Source organism: Pseudophryne corroboree, chromosome 7, assembly GCF_028390025.1.
Source record: "Pseudophryne corroboree isolate aPseCor3 chromosome 7, aPseCor3.hap2, whole genome shotgun sequence".
NCBI lineage: Eukaryota > Metazoa > Chordata > Amphibia > Anura > Myobatrachidae > Pseudophryne > Pseudophryne corroboree.
The window spans coordinates 110,357,704-110,374,551 of NC_086450.1; the positions used below are offsets into that span (position 1 = coordinate 110,357,704).

The 16,848-nt window shown below is 44.4% G+C and overlaps 1 protein-coding gene across 8 annotated transcripts in view; it reads right to left on the minus strand.

Annotated features, from left to right (window-relative positions):
- FMNL2 (formin like 2) overlaps positions 1 to 16,848 on the minus strand; it is a 446,274-nt gene that overhangs the window by 63,247 nt on the left and 366,179 nt on the right. For all 8 annotated transcript variants that reach the window (XM_063933532.1, XM_063933537.1, XM_063933536.1 and 5 more), the window contains exons 11-14: positions 13,847 to 13,957; positions 9,937 to 10,086; positions 5,567 to 5,668; positions 90 to 423 (exon numbers count right to left, since the gene is read on the minus strand). In XM_063933532.1, the coding sequence (XP_063789602.1) occupies positions 90 to 423; positions 5,567 to 5,668; positions 9,937 to 10,086; positions 13,847 to 13,957 (697 nt within the window). The remainder of the gene's footprint in view (positions 1 to 89; positions 424 to 5,566; positions 5,669 to 9,936; positions 10,087 to 13,846; positions 13,958 to 16,848) is intronic.

The following is a 16,848-nucleotide window of genomic DNA, read 5'->3' on the forward strand; positions in this document are numbered from 1 at the left end:
GGACCATTAAGAGGACCACAGGTTTCCTCCCTATGACTTGAAGGACATGTAGGCTCATATACTGTGTTAAAAACTTTGAATGCCCTTACCTGAGCCAGGTTCTGGAGGTGGAGGTGGAGGCGTTTCTGCTGAAGATATGGACATTCCAGATGCACCTGTAGAAGACACACCCGGCACAGAAGGTCCAGAGTGTGAGCTAGCAGAACCAGATGATGCTCCAGACACTACCTCTGCACCTGATGGCACAGACCCCGACGTCAAAATAGATATATCGCCATCTTTCTTTTGAATCTTAAGAGTCCCTTGTTTTTCCAGCTCATGGATTTTTCTCTCCAAAGTGGATTGTCTCTGAATGGCTTCCTCCTTCTCCTTGACCATTTTCCGCAAGGTGTGCACCTGGGTGTTCGCATCTTTACAGACTTCCTGCACAGAACCATACACAGACAACAGGGATAAAGCAGCAAGTAAGTAATTACTTTGGTTTATTAAGTAACCATTATAAACACCTGTTCTGGAAATAGACAGAAGTACTAAGTGGTATATTATTGTCCAAGTTCTATTTGTTTTATTATAATAAACCTGTATCATCTGGGTCTTTGCTGTATATTTACTAAAGGTTGATCTTAATTGATCTGAATTAATTTAAAATAAATCTGAATTGAGCTAAATCGATGTTGTGTTTCAGGGACTAAAACGCACATTTTCCAACATTTAAAAATACAATATGAAAAAAAGGTCTGTTAGTAAATGTTCTTTTTAGCCCCTGAAACACAACATCCATTTAGACTGATTTTAAATGTATTTACATTTGCTTAAAATAAACCTTAAGTTAATATACCCCCCTTTATTGTTTTGATCAAGTGTCAAAAAAGATTCATATTATATTTCTAATCAGGAATCAGAGACCCTGACTCGCTTTTTCTTTACACAATAGCCCTGTAATCAGATAACCTATTATTTATTTATTACCAGCTATTTATATAGAGTACACATATTCCGTAGCGCTTTACAGAGAATATTTGACCATTTACCTCAGTCCCTGCCCCAATGGAGCTTACAATCCATATTCCCTACCACATGCACACGCACACACATTCACGCTAGGGTTAATTTTGTTGGGATCCAATTAACCTACCAGTATAATTTTTAGATTGCGGGAGGAAACCAGAGTACCCGGAGGAAACCCACGCAAGCACACAGAGAATATACAAACTCCACACGGGGCCATGGTGGCAATCGAACCCATGACCTTAGTGCTGTGAGGTAGCAATGCTAACCATTACACCATCCGTACTGCCTGCCTTGGTTTCATACTTTTGTGCTATCACTGCTGGTCCCAAAAAACAGTGATAGCACCAATGACCGCACCTGAATGACTCCACAGTGTTTTGTATCTCACTACGGGGGAGATGTACTATAATATTACTTACAGTATTTATTTATTAACAGTGTCTTACATAGCTCAGCAAATTCCATTGCGCTTTACAACTGGACACAATGATAAGACAAAACTGGGTAATAACAAACAGTCATAGAGGTAGGAAGGCCCTGCTCGCAAGTTTACAATCTATGGGGAAATAGGTTTCACTATGATTTACCGGAGCACACAATACCGATGGTCATAATCCCGACAGCCATTGACCGACAGTCAAAATACTGACACAGTCAAAATACAGACGTTCATTATGCCGACATATTCAAAATGCCTGCATAATCAGAATACCGTCATTTGAAATGCCAACATTTCAGAATTCCGAATGGTGTCAATGTGGACATAGGTCAACATGGACACCGTGTAAGTGTACCGCGTCCCCTCACATGGCTCGCTGCGCTCACCATGCACTATTATTCCCCCTCCAGGTCCACCGGGATGGTCAAGTATGAACGAGTCTGTTTTGTGGCAAAAATTCCTTAAAAACACAGGTTGCCTTTTTGACGTGTCGGCATTTCAAATGCCGGTATTCTGTCCATGTCGGCATTTTAAACATGTCGGTATAATGAATGTCGGTATTTTGACCATCTGTCAATTGCTGTCGGGATTATGACCGTCGGTGTTGTGTCCGTCGGTAAATCAACTGCTACCCGGAGAAACAGGAATGGATACACAAGGATAGGTGCTATCTATTGCATAGTTGTCCACCAGATTGCAAAGGTTCTTGGTGGGCTGTATGATATCACATCACAGCCAGCAGCGTTTCTAGCGAGGAGGGCACCCGTGTGCAGACTCCGTATGTGGGCCCCCTCCTGTCCTGTAGCCATCACCGCACTGTGCCAGAGGCTAACAGCAGCGGTGACGGCTAGAGGACAGGAGTCCGGAGTCCTGCGCTGTAGACTCTGGCACTATGCCAGAGTCTCTGGCGCTCAGTGCACTAGCAGCGGCGGTGGCGACTACGGGAGAGGAGGGGGCCCACACACAGTCACCGATGGACGCTGGAAAGGTAAGTATAGAAGAAGTGGGTGCAGTGGGTGCGTGTGGGCCCCCTATGGACCCAGGGGCCCGTGTGCACCGCACACACTGCACCCATTATAGATACACCAGTGTTCACAGCTGTGATGAACCAGGGTCAGGAGGAAAGGAGAGTGAAGAAAGAAAATATGTGAGGATAAGCGTGGACTGTACAGTGGGGATATAATTGGATAGGAAAGTTATGAAGGTAATGTGAGCGGTTGTGGAATTTGATAAGCCTGTCTGAATAGGTGGGTTTTCAGTGAACGCTTGAAGGTTTGAAGACTAGAGGAGAGTCTTATTGTACGTGGTAGGGTATTCCACAGAGTGGGTGCAGCCCTAAGAAGTCCTGTAATCGTGCATGGGAGCAAGTAATGAGTGTGGAAGAGAGACGTAGATCTTGTGAAGAGCGAAGGGGCCAGGTTGGGAGATATTTTGAGATAAGTGAAGAGATGTATGTTGGTGTAGTTTGGTTAATAGCTTTGTATGTAAGTAACAGTATTTTATATTGAATTCGGTAGAATACCGGTAGCCAATGGAGGGACTGACATAGTGGGTCTGCAGACGATGAACGTCTAGCGAGGAAGATTAGCCTCGCAGCTGCATTCAGAATGGATTGTAGTGGTGAGAGTCTCTTCTTAGTAAGACCAGTAAGAAGACTATTGCAATAATCAATGCGGGAGGTAATGAGAGCATAGAGTAGAGTTTTAGCAGTATCTTGTGTAAGGTATGATCGTATTTTGAATATGTTTTTTAGATGCATGCAAACAAGATTTTGAGACGGGTTGAATGTGGGAAACAAGTGACAGTTCAGAGTCAAGGATGATTCCTAGGCAGCGAGCTTTGGAGAGTGAAAGAATGGAGAGAGTTAAACTACCAACCAGCTCCTGTCATTTTTCAAATATAGCCTGTAGCATGGCAGTTAGGAACTGACTGTGGCTGGTATTGTATACTGTATATCAGTATGGCTGAGAGGCACCAGACTCAACCCCAAGTCTGGTCTCCATGTCAATGGAGGGTGTGGGTTCAAATCCCACTTCTGATATCTTTTGATTTTTTCCCCCTGTATTTTAAAGATATTATTCAGTATGGATAGCAGATTCTGCTAAATTCTGCAGAATCTGCAATCCTTTATTTCACATGCTGGGGGCTACCCAACTATATGTCCCACCATGCTTTACCAACTGATCAGTGGATAAAGGCATACTGGAACTTGTAGTTTCACAACAGCTGGAGAGTCACAGATTGGCCAGGCCTGCTTTACAGTTAGAGCCTAGCAAGCCTTTGTCTAATGCCAGGAGTACAATCCCTCCATATTGTGCTGACACACAGCAATGAATGCGTATTCTGGATCAGTGCCACGCTAGTGTTTACTAGCCCTGCAAATATGGGAGCCCAAAGTGCCAATATGTAACTACTTCAAGGCTTTTGGGTTGCGCGTTGATCACTTGCAAAATATACATAGTAATAGGTTATGTGGTATCCGGACAATAGATCAACAATGTATAGGTCAGTCGACACCATATGGTCGACAGGCATTGGGTTGACATGTACAAAAGTCGACAGGTACAAAAGGTTGACATGAAAACAGTCAACACATACATAGTCAACATGTGTTTTTTGGGTTATTTTGTCCCAAATTTAGGATCTGCTTTATTTACTATCCATGTGAACATCTATTGGGAATAGTAACCTGTGGCGAGTGGAGCAAGCCAGCAAGCCGAAAGTGTGGCAAGCAAAGCAAGTCCGCAAAGGGTACACGTTTCTACTGATGGTGGTCAGATAACAGGAAAGATACTACATTTGGGACAAAAAAAAATGTATAGAAAAGATTTTATGAACAGATTACTCTGTTCAAACTTCCAGGCGCTGGTAAATTTAGCAATATTAATACAAAGATTACATTTAAAAAATGGCTAATACATCAGCCGTTTCTAACCTGCAGCTAGTGAAAAAAGCCTGGTGAATGCTTTTCATATTTTATATATATCTCCAGCAAATTGAATCAGAGGGCGCTCTCAATCACTTAAACTGGTTACCAACTAAAAATTGACCAAATGATTATGGCTTTACACAATTTATTAAAAGCAAAGTATTGCCCAATCTAGACAGAGGTAACCCTTTTTCACAATTACAGATCACAATATATGTCAAATGTACAATAGTGTAGGGTTTCTTTTCTCTCTGTCTTCAACCCTGACGCGTTTCGTCCTTCGTGGACTTCTTCAGAGGGATGGTCAACACAGCAAATGGTCAGTCCATGAAGCAACCATATATGAATTCAATGGGTTGAAACACTCTAATGCTCAATAGTGTTGATCACTTTAGACTAAATTAGCAATGGACCTCTTTCCAAAAAACACGCTGGTCCAAATGGTATATGGGTAAATATCCCACTTTGGGTGAGCCTCAAAATAATGATGTGTGAGAGAAATAGGCCACAGATACAGCAGTAGTTCCTATGTGCTATATGTACTATATATCTACGTTTTGTGCCATTTATGAGACAGATACCCTCTAGAATTTATATCAATATACACAAAACCAGCGCAGTGATTTCTTTTTGTTTATATGTTCCCAACAAAAAAAATGTGTTAACCATTTGTGTGTTGACCATTTTCATGTTGACCTTTTGATCTTGTCGATCTTAAGCACAGTCGACCTTTCTTCAGTCATTTGTACCTGTCAACCTAACACATGTGGGCCAAATCTACACCCAGTTCTGTTATGCAGAATACCGCATGGCAGAATTCCGTCAGTGACGTCCTACAGCCAATAGAAAAGAAGGAGACTGGCGTCAGATGATACTAGCAGAATGTAATCAGTGTGTGAATTTGCTTTATTCCTTTCAACAACGTGGCTTCATGTTTGTACAGTACACACACAGCCCAGCATTGTGCTCAGACTGCCAGTCACACTGCAGATTGCCGAGTACCTAGTGACAGATGATGTTTAGTTTAACAATATGGTGACAGGTCAGGTTTCATTCATTGTAATGCTTCACGTCTGCATAAAGGACTCCTGTACACTTATATACTGTATGAGCTCACTGTTTATGGCTGGAATTATTTTAGTGGCAGACACTGAATATGTGCGATACAGGGACAATGAGAACCATACCCGGGCGACTTCCAGTTCTTTATGTCTCTGCATGAGCTGTTTTTCCAGTTCTACGATTTTTGACATAGCTTCATTTTCGGTGTCTTGTAGCTTTTCCGAAAGCTGTAAATATAGAGGAAGAATAGCGTAGTTCATTATTAAAGCAAATTCAGACATTCATTATTAAAGCAAATTCAGATGAATAATGTGGAAGAAGGGTATAAACAATACTTTAATCCACTGGAATAATCATTTTGGGTCCATGAGTTAATGGGGCTAATTCAGACCTGATCGCTGCTGTGCGTAGCCACTGCGACCTGGGCAATGATGAGTAGCTCCCTGACAGCGCCCAGGAGCTGCGCGGGCTGGGAGATACTCTTCCAGTACAAAAGCATTGCCGCTGTGCAATGCTTTTGTACTTGTGCGGGAGGGGGTGGGGAGTCCTGACATGCGGGGCGGACTAGACATGTGCTGGGCGTCCCCCCGCATGTCTGTGTGACAGATCGTAGACGTGCTAAAATTAGCACATCTACGATCAGGTCTGAATTAGACCCAATGTACCTTGGTAGTGGGAAAGAGAGGTGGCAGATATTTCATAGTATGAAGTGGATCACTGCCAGACATCCTGTTATTGCTGATTACTGATTGGTAAAGTGACACCAACATGAAGAATAAAGACTATATGCCAAGTGTTGGGGGCTGCTAGGCACCACCCATACCGTCCAGTGAAGAATTTGATGCATTCAGAAAAGATGTGTACAGGGGGCACAGTGGCAAACTCAGGATTTCTAGAGGGGGTTTCCAAATGTAGTCCCAGCTCTGCTCTGTCCCTTAAACTGCATGATGTGGTGGCAGCTCTAGCAATCGTATTATATACCATTGCTATTGTAGTCATAATTTGAGCCACTTACCAAGAGGAGGGGGGTTTTCAGGCAACTGGAACCCACAGCCGCGTTTGCCTATGGGGCATGTGTGAGGTAACTGGTAGTGTTTGTCTCAGGTGGCACTGTAACCACTACTGCAGTTATGTACACTAGTGCACACCAATACAGTGTGACGTAACATAGAGCATAATATGCTGAAGCAGAACACAATTTGGGATTCCCATTCATGGAGTACAGCAATGAATGGGTGTATGGAGGGGAGATAGGCTGAGAAGCCTAGCCATTCAAGGTTTGCTGGGCTCTCCCAGGGGGTGTGGTCAGACCCCATTAGACTTTAACATCCCTATCGACATCACTAATGCAGCTTCCTCTAACCTTCTTGCTCTTTCCACCTCCTTTGGACTTTCCCAATGGTCCACCACCCCTACCCACAATCTCGGCCACTCCCTCGACCTTGTCTTCACCCACCGATGTGATCTCTCTGATTTCTCTAACTCTTCCTTCCCTCTCTCTGACCACCATCTGCTTTCTTTCACCCTCTCATCTTCCCCTCTCTGCTCCACACCCAGACCCACCATCACCAGACGCAATCTCGGGTCCCTCAACCCCACTATTGTGTCCTCCCTCGAGACCTCCCTCTCTCCTCTTTCCACTATGACTTGTCCCAACCAGGCAGCCTCCGTCTATAACTCTTCCCTTACTGCTGCTCTTGACTCTGTGGCCCCCCTCTCATCTGTCCCCCTCCGCCGCTCCAAACCCCAACCATGGCACACCAAACTCACACGATTCCTACAAAAATGTTCACGGTCTGCAGAACGCTCCTGGAGGAGATCCCACTCTCTGGCTGACTTTGTCCATTTCAAGTTTATCCTCTCTTCCTACAGCTCTGCTCTTTCTCTCGCCAAGCAATCCTTCTTCAAAACACTCATCTCTTCTCAGTCCTCCAGTCCACGCCGACTCTTTGAAACTTTCAACACTCTCCTTCGCCCCCCTCCTCCACCCCTCCCCTCTTCCCTCACTCCCACTGACTTTGCCTCCTTCTTCATCTCCAAAATTGAGGATATTCAAAATTACATCTCCTCCCGTCACCCTTCCGCTGCACCTCTGCTCACACCATCCCTCCCGCCCATCTATCCCACCCTGTCCTGCTTCCGTCCCACCTCAGACAAGGAAGTCCACTCCCTCATCTTATCCTCTCCCCCCACAACCTGCCACTTGGACCCCCTCCCCTCCCGTCTTCTCCGCTCCCTCCCCCCAACTGCCTGCTCCCACCTTGCTCACCTCTTTAACCTATCGCTCTCTACTGGCATCTTTCCTGCACCCTTCAAACATGCTCTGGTGTCCCCTATTCTCAAAAAAGCCAACCTCGACCCTTCATCACTCACTAGCTACCGCCCCATCTCTCTTCTCCCTTTCGCCTCCAAACTACTTGAACGACTGGTCTACAGCCGTCTCACAAGCTACCTCTCTGACCATTCCATCCTTGATCCACTACAATCTGGCTTTCGCCCACTCCACTCCACCGAGACTGCCCTGGTGAAAGTCACCAGTGACCTGCTTTCGGCCAAATCCAAGGGCCACTTCTCTTTGCTCATCCTTCTGGACCTCTCTGCTGCCTTTGACACCGTGGATCACCCTCTCCTCCTCCGCACACTTCAAAATGTTGGCCTCTCTAGCACCGTCCTTGACTGGTTTACCTCATACCTCACTAACCGCTCCTTCTCTGTGTCTGCCTCCGGAACCACCTCACACCCTTCCATCCTTCCTGTTGGTGTCCCTCAGGGTTCTGTCCTAGGCCCCCTTCTGTTCTCCCTCTACACCTCTTCCCTGGGTGCGCTCATTAACTCATTTGGCCTTCAATACCACCTCTATGCTGATGACACACAACTCTACCTCTCCTCTCCTGATCTGTCCCCCTCTGTCCTCTCTCAGGTCTCCAGCTGCCTCTCTGCCATCTCCTCCTGGATGTCTGAGCGCTCTCTGAAGCTCAACATGGATAAAACTGAACTTATTATCTTTCCCCCAGCCACAGCAACACCCCCTACAAATATCTCTATCACTGTTGACAACACTATCATCTCCCCTGTTCCCCAACTCCGCTGCCTGGGTGTTACTCTTGACTCCTCCCTCTCCTTTGCACCCTACATCCAAGCTCTGGCGCAATCATGTCGGTTCCAGCTACGCAACATTGCGCGCATCAGGCCATTTCTCTCCCAGAGTGCAACTAAACTTATCATCCACTCACTGGTCATCTCACGACTTGACTACTGCAATGTGCTCCTCGCTGGCCTCACTTGCTCCCACATCGCTCCCCTCCAATCTGTCCTCAACTCTGCAGCTAGGCTCATCTTCCTCTCCCGCCGCTCCACTTCTGCCACTCCCCTTCAACAAAATCTACACTGGCTCCCATTCCCCTACAGAATCCTCTTCAAACTCCTCACCCTCACATACAAGGCCATCTCTAATTCCACTGCTCCCTACATCTCCAACCTCCTCTCCCTTCATACTCCCTCCCGCCCACTACGGTCGGCTGATGACCGTCGCCTCTCCTCTGCCTTGATCACTGCTTCCCATGCACGAGTTCAGGATTTTACCCGTGCTGCACCCCTTCAGTGGAATGCGCTCCCCCGCTCCATTAGACTCTCCCCGACCTTGCAAAGCTTCAAACGGGCATTGAAAACCCACCTATTTATCAAAGCGTACCCCTCCAATGCATAACCTAGTCCTTAAGCTGCTCCTCCATCCCCCTGCCCCATGCCTTGGACATCTCTGCTTTGCTCGCATACCACTATCAGGCTTCTACCTGCTTGCTTGTACCTCATGTCATCGGTCTGTTGCCCCTCCCCACTAGATTGTTAGCTCTTCAGAGCAGGGCCCTCCTTCCTCTTGTCCTCTTCTTGACACATTTCACTCAGCGACCACCTTTACCTGCTTTCTCTCCCGCTGGTAAAGGCTCATCTCTAGCTATGGCCGCCAGCCCCAAGTAGTACAATGATTACTCCTTCGCTACTTACATCTAAGCTGTATTATGTTGAGAACTGTGTTGCTCTTTGTTACCTGCACTCCATTTTTGTTATTTATTTACTGTTATGCTAAGTTTTGTCTCCCTGTACTGTCCTTTGTACGGCGCTGCGAAACACTTGTGGCGCCCTATAAATAAAATGTAATAATAATAATAATAATTAGGGACATACAAATGCCCCAGTCTTGCTGTGACAACACCAACTCTCACAATTCAAGTTTGGAGGTACTAATAACTTTCCACATCTAGGAGATGCCATTTACCATGGGCCTAAACCCCTGAATATTGATTGGAAATGAATCGAACAATGTTGAACAACTGTTCTTTTGCAATGTTACTAGCTGATGGTGCTACAAAACAAGGAAGTGCCTGGCACCTGGTGTAATTTGTTGGTGGTATATGTTTTTTCATCCCTTAGTCCTAGCTTAAATCCCATCAAAAAATAGTCATCAATAATTCCTAAATGGGCTCAGATTGTCAGTTACATGAGAAATATTCTCTTCCAGTTCTTCCACTCTTTCCAAGGCTGCGTTCTTGGTCTCAGCATCCTCAAGGAGAGCCCCCACGTCAAATACATTATCAAGGTAGGCCTGAATCTGGACTTGAAGTTTGTCACTTTCTGTATGTTTCAGTTTCTGAAAGTAAAGGAAAGTAAAATTGAGTACAATGACTACTGGAAGATATCATACACATGTACATGATATGTATTCACATTCCAATTGTATTATATCTGTATATCAAATCAATGCCCCTAACATGTTTTTAAACAATAACCTTATTTCTAAATAAGCAAGTCTGCACCTGGGTAGACCTTAGAGCAGGGAGTAAGTGTGCACCTGACTAGACCATAAAGAAGGGAGTAAGCATACACCTGAGCAGAACATAGAGCAGGGAGTAAGCATACACCTGAGCAGAACATAGAGCAGGGAGTAAGCATACACCTGAGCAGAACATAGAGCACAGGGAGTAAGCATACAGCTGAGCAGAACATAGAGCAGGGAGTAAGCATACAGCTGAGCAGAACATAGAGCAGGGAGTAAGCATACACCTGAGCAGAACATAGAGCAGGGAGTAAGCATACACCTGAGCAGAACATAGAGCAGGGAGTAAGCATACACCTGAGCAGAACATAGAGCAGGGAGTAAGCATACACCTGAGCAGAACATAGAGCAGGGAGTAAGCATACACCTGAGCAGAACATAGAGCAGGGAGTAAGCATACACCTGAGCAGAACATAGAGCAGGGAGTAAGCATACACCTGAGTAGACCGTAGAGCAAGGAGTAAGCATACACCTGAGCAGAACATAGAGCAGGGAGTAAGCATACACCTGAGCAGAACATAGAGCAGGGAGTAAGCATACACCTGAGTATACCATAGAGCAGGGAGTAAGCATACACCTGAGTATACCATAGAGCAGGGAGTAAGCATACACCTGAGCAGAACATAGAGCAGGGAGTAAGCATACACCTGAGCAGAACATAGAGCAGGGAGTAAGCATACACCTGAGCAGAACATAGAGCAGGGAGTAAGCATACACCTGAGTAGACCGTAGAGCAAGGAGTAAGCATACACCTGAGCAGAACATAGAGCAGGGAGTAAGCATACACCTGAGCAGAACATAGAGCAAGGAGTAAGCATACACCTGAGCAGAACATAGAGCAGGGAGTAAGCATACACCTGAGTATACCATAGAGCAGGGAGTAAGCATACACCTGATCAGAACATAGAGCAGGGAGTAAGCATACACCTGAGCAGAACATAGAGCAGGGAGTAAGCATACACCTGAGCAGAACATAGAGCAGGGAGTAAGCATACACCTGAGTAGACCGTAGAGCAAGGAGTAAGCATACACCTGAGCAGAACATAGAGCAGGGAGTAAGCATACACCTGATCAGAACATAGAGCAGGGAGTAAGCATACACCTGAGCAGAACATAGAGCAGGGAGTAAGCATACACCTGAGCAGAACATAGAGCAGGCATCAGTGACGTGCGGTGGGGTGAGGCAGGTGAGGCAGAGCTTTTCCTGTCATACTAACGTTTGTGCCAGAGTTTTGACTGTATAAAGTATATGAAAAATACAAAGAATATGTTTGAAATATCTTCTTTGCATTATTCTAATAATTTTTATAGCCAAACCTCTGGAGTAAAAAGTCTATGGCAGGGGAGGCAGTGCCTCACCTGGCTAACTTTTACGCACATCTCTGATCAAAACTCACCAAATTTCCAGGAGTTTATACTGCTGTACATGTGTATAATGCCCAGATGTACGCTTTGGCTCATATATTGCATGTAAATCTGGCTCTGGGGCTAGCCAGTGCCTCCTGAGCTATTTAGCTCACCGCACGTCCCTGGTAGGCATACACCTGAGCAGACCATAGAGCAGGGAGTAAGCGTGCACCTGACTAGACTATAGAGCAGGGAGTAAGCATACACCTGAGCAGAACATAGAACAGGGAGTAAGCATACACCTGAGCAGAACATAGAGCAGGAGACTTTTTAAGAAAAGTGGAAACAGACCGATTACTCCCATCTGCAAGTCTAAAAACATTTGTCCCACTCATAAAGCACCCCAATATACCCGTCCCATACCTTGTACCCCAATTTCCATCATTGTGCACTTTTTCACCCCAAAAATTACATGTCATTATTGGGCAATTAAAAATAATTAAAAACTTCAAAGTGCCTAATTAGTCATTCAGGGGGTTGTCCCAGGGGTTCAGAACCAAATCCTGATATTTTTTATTGAATTCAGAGTTGGTGAATTGAAATTTGTGGTAAAACCACAGCAAAAACGTTTTCACGGACAATTGAATAGGCGTTTGGTGAAATGACCTCGAATTGCAGTAATTTTGCATCTTTTTACCATGAAAACGCATTTTTCGACAGTAATTGAATTGAATTGCTAGTAAAAGCATTGCCCTTTTATATATCAGGCATAAGTATACTTTGTAAATAACCCCCCAAAGTGAGACATTTATTTTCACATTAAATTATAATAATGTTTTACATTTATAACCTCAAATAAGTATCTTCAAGAAAGGATCAGTTTTTCTTGCTGACCGCAAAAGCAACATCATTCTTTTCACACTAATTCCTGATGAATCTGTTTTCTCACTCTCATTTGGATGACTGGAGAAGTGGATGTGTAATATAATTTACTAAATTATATGTAGGTTGAGAATCCCATATCCAAAATGCCTTAGACCAGAAGTATTTTGGATATCAGATTTTTCCGTATTATGGAATAATTGCATACCATAACGAGATATCATGGCGATGGGACGCGAGTCTAAGCACAGAATGCATTTATGTTACATATGCACCTTATACACACAGCCTGAAGGTCATTTAATACAACATTTTTAATAACTTTGTGCATTTAACAAAGTAGGTGTAGATTGAGCCATCAGAAAACAAAGGTTTCACTATCTCAGTCTCACTCAAATAATTCCATATTTCGGAATATTTGGATATGGGATACTCAACCTATTATTTCTAAAAGAACTAAAATAGGATAGATTTGTTCACTTACATGAGAATGTATATGACTTTGTATATATTATTAATTCCTGGGTCACTTTAATGGTGACTAATTAATAGACGGAGTCTGGCGATAGAATAGGCATATCAATAGTCATTTAAGAAAGTGCTACGCAAGCACCTCTTGCAGCGCATATGACTTTTCCAGATTATTATTACACATAAATAGATGTTACATGGGAGCAAATGTTTACATCGGTGGGAAGAGTTGGGAGGATCGCACTGTACTTGCTGAGAGTGGTCGGGCACATAAATGCAACTAGCTCTTTTCATGGGATAATACATATTAAGGGGGACATGTACTAAGCAGTGATAAAAGTGGAGAAGTGAGCCAGTGGAGAAGGTGCCCCGTGGCAACCAATCAGCTGCTCTGTATAGTTTTATAGTGTGCAAATTATAAATGTTACGTCAGTGCTGATTGGTTGCCATGGGCAACTTCTCCACTGGCTCACTTCTCCACTCTTATCACTGCTTAGTAAATGTACCCCTTAGACACCTATCAACCAATGTAATAACATTCAGACCAAGGTGACACATGTAGAAGAGACAGTTCTAATGTCGCCTTCTGTATTATAATTAATGTAAGACATAGGGGCTGCTGCCAGTGTCTACACCTATGTATGCGTGACAGCATATATTAAACATTCGTAAATAACCATTGTCTTATCAAATGACAGTATCTACGGAGAAGGATATAGTGACTGACATTTAGGCAGATTTGTCCTACATTGAGGGGTCATTTAAACACATAAGAGACTGTCTATTCTAAGCATCTTACAGTACAATCTTATACACGGCAGCAGTCAGCAAAGCACACAGAGGTACAAGTGACAATACAATAAGAAATACTTACATCCAGGTACTCATCCAAGGCTAATTTGGTAAATTCAAACTGAAGATGTACTCTAAAGTTCATGTCTTCTACCGAATGGACAACAATGTTAATGAACTGCATACATGCCACCTGCAACAAGCCAAAACAGCGTGATATGAGTTAACTAATTATATAATCTGCAAACTGTGCAGGAAAGTTTTGTAGTGCATACAGTACTCCCACCACATCATCACCCCCTGATCCTGTCTCCAACATTACATTTTGTGCTTTCTTCTGTAAGCGACACTCATCCACTTGTCACTAATTTTAACATCTCCTCCTATTTTATGCCATTTTGTCATGCAGCACATAATGGGGGTCATTCCGAGTTTATCGCTCGCTAGCTAGTTTTAGCAGCCGTGCAAACGCTATGCCGCCGCCCACTGGGGAGTGTATTTTAGCTTAGCAGAAGAGTGAACGCTTGTGCAGCTGAGCTCTGCAAAAACAGTTTGTGCAATTTCAGAGCAGCTCTGAACCTACTCAGCGCTTGCGATCACTTCAGCCTATTTGTGTCCGGATTTGACGTCATACACCCGCCCAGCGAACGCCCAGCCAAGCCTGCGTTTTTTCGGGCACGCCTGCGTTCGTACAAACCCTCCATGAAAATGGTCAGTTGATACCCAGTAACGCCCCCTTCCTGTCAATCTTCTAGCGGCCGCCAGTGCGAAGAAAAACTTTGCTAGAACTTGAGCACAACCACAAAGGGCTTTGTACCCGTACGTCGCACGTGCGCATTGCGGGGCATACGCATGCGCATAAATACCGTTTTTTTCACCTGATTGCTGCGCTGCGAAAATCGGCAGCGAGCAATCAACTCGGAATGACCCCCAAAGTTGTATGAGCAACACTTTTTAGGTAGTGTGTACAATGAAAATAGTCCAAGTAGTTAAATCACTTGATTTGCTCTTAAGATATTGCCACAGTCCACTAAAGTCATTGACATGTAGGGTCATATTAAAGGGCCTGATGCATAGATGTACGCAAACCTGATTTTTATGCAGATGAGCAATTATCGGACTGCTGTGCATGCATCTTAAACGCACTATGAATGTGCTGCGATGGTCTTGTGACAGCAGTCGCAGAGAATATTCATTCACAAAGTGATCGACAGTCAGAGACTGATTGCAGGTGGTTACGGGGAATTGCAACCAAAAAAACAGGCGGTCTCAGCCTGGGACTGTGATCTGTATGCAACAGCAAAGGCTCCGGCGTCTTACATCATGCGTCATGCTGCACGAACAACTCAGAATCATCGTCTGATCCATGACCAATGATGTGTATTTGTACTGTAGGTAGAAACTGGAATATATTCGTAGCTGCAATGGCAATAGTGTAGCGTACATCAGATCCAGAGTCTCCAGCAACCAATTCAGTTCATGCTAGATCCTCTAGAACAGTGGTTCCCAAACTTTTTTGAATCACGGTGCCCTAGAGCATCAGAATTTTTTTCATGTCACCCCTAGGCCAAAGTTTATTGTTGATAAATTTTCAAAGAAATATTATTTTATGTGAATTCTGTTTATATGTCATCCTTAGGTTCAATTGTGTTGTGAGGGACAGGGTTCGCTTCTGTCTGTCAACATATTTTATGATTGTCAGCCAGCAGCATTGGTTTTGCCTATTACATTAACCATGTATAATTTTAATTGGTCGTGGGCCACCAGTCCAAGGCACCCCTGTAAGTGTCTTGAGGCTCCCCAGGGTGCCACGGCACACAGGGGCAGATGTATTAAGCCTGGAGAAGTGATAAAGCAGTGATAAGTGCAAGGTGATCACGGACCAGCCAATCAGCTCCTAACTGTAAATTTACATATTGGAGCTGATTGGCTGGTGCATTATCACCTCTCACTTATCACTGGCTTAATACTTCTGCCCCACAGTTTGAGAACCACTGCCCTATAGTGTATCAGCGGTTTGTTGCGTCATTTAGAAGGGATTTGGCCAGGATGATGTAATACACGCAGATTGAGATTACATCATCAGACCCCTGGTCCGTCCACTTCACTGCGGTGGAAACTGGGAAGCTAGACTATTGGGAATCTGTGGGAGCTCCCCAAAAATGGTTCTGTCTTAATTTTACCTAATACGGCTCAGAGAGAAAGAATGGGAATGACCAGATGAAAAGAAGTCACGCTTTGCTGTAAATATATAGGGGGGTAATTCAGAGCTGATCGTAGATGTGCGAAAAAAACGCACATCTACGATCATCTTCTTTGACATGCAGGGGGACGCCCAGCATAGGGCAAGTCCGTCCTACATGCCGGATCCAGCCCCTCCCCCCCTCATGCTTTTGCATGTTTCAAGTAGCCCCCTGCCTACGCAGCCTAGCTGCAAAGGCAGACGGCTACTCGCCATGTTAAGGGTCGCGGCGGCTGCTTGTGATGTCATGCAGCCACCACGACCTGCCCCAGCAACGGTCCGGACATGCCTCCATCGACGCCCACAAAACTCAGTGTTGATGAACCATTCCCGCCCCCTTCTAGGTCTTAAACTGCGTTCTGAAGAGAACGCAGTTTAGGACCTTGCACATGTGCATACCGGCGTACGTGCATGCGCCGATGTGCAGAAATCGCTTCATAGCGATTTTTGCACATCAGCGACAGGCTCTGAATTAGGCCTATTGTCCTGAAGAAGTCGTTGCTGGTGTCAGAATTAATCCAATAAGCAGCTGCCCGGTCGGGATTCTAAACACAGATATTTGGTTTTTGTTGAGTGAAGATATTTATAGCAAAGTTTGAGTAATATATCTTTATTTTCATCTCGCAGTATTGTTTACCAAACTCATAAATGTTCTCTTCTGCTCTTATAAATCTTCTCTTAGCTGTATATTTACTAAAGGTCAAGTTTGAACGATTTTGATTGATTAAAATCAATCTTAATCGATGTTGGTCTGCCTAGGCTAAAACACACATTTACAAAAATTAAATATAAAAAAATAAACTGTTAGTAAATGTGTGTTTTAACCCTGTAAGCCCAACATC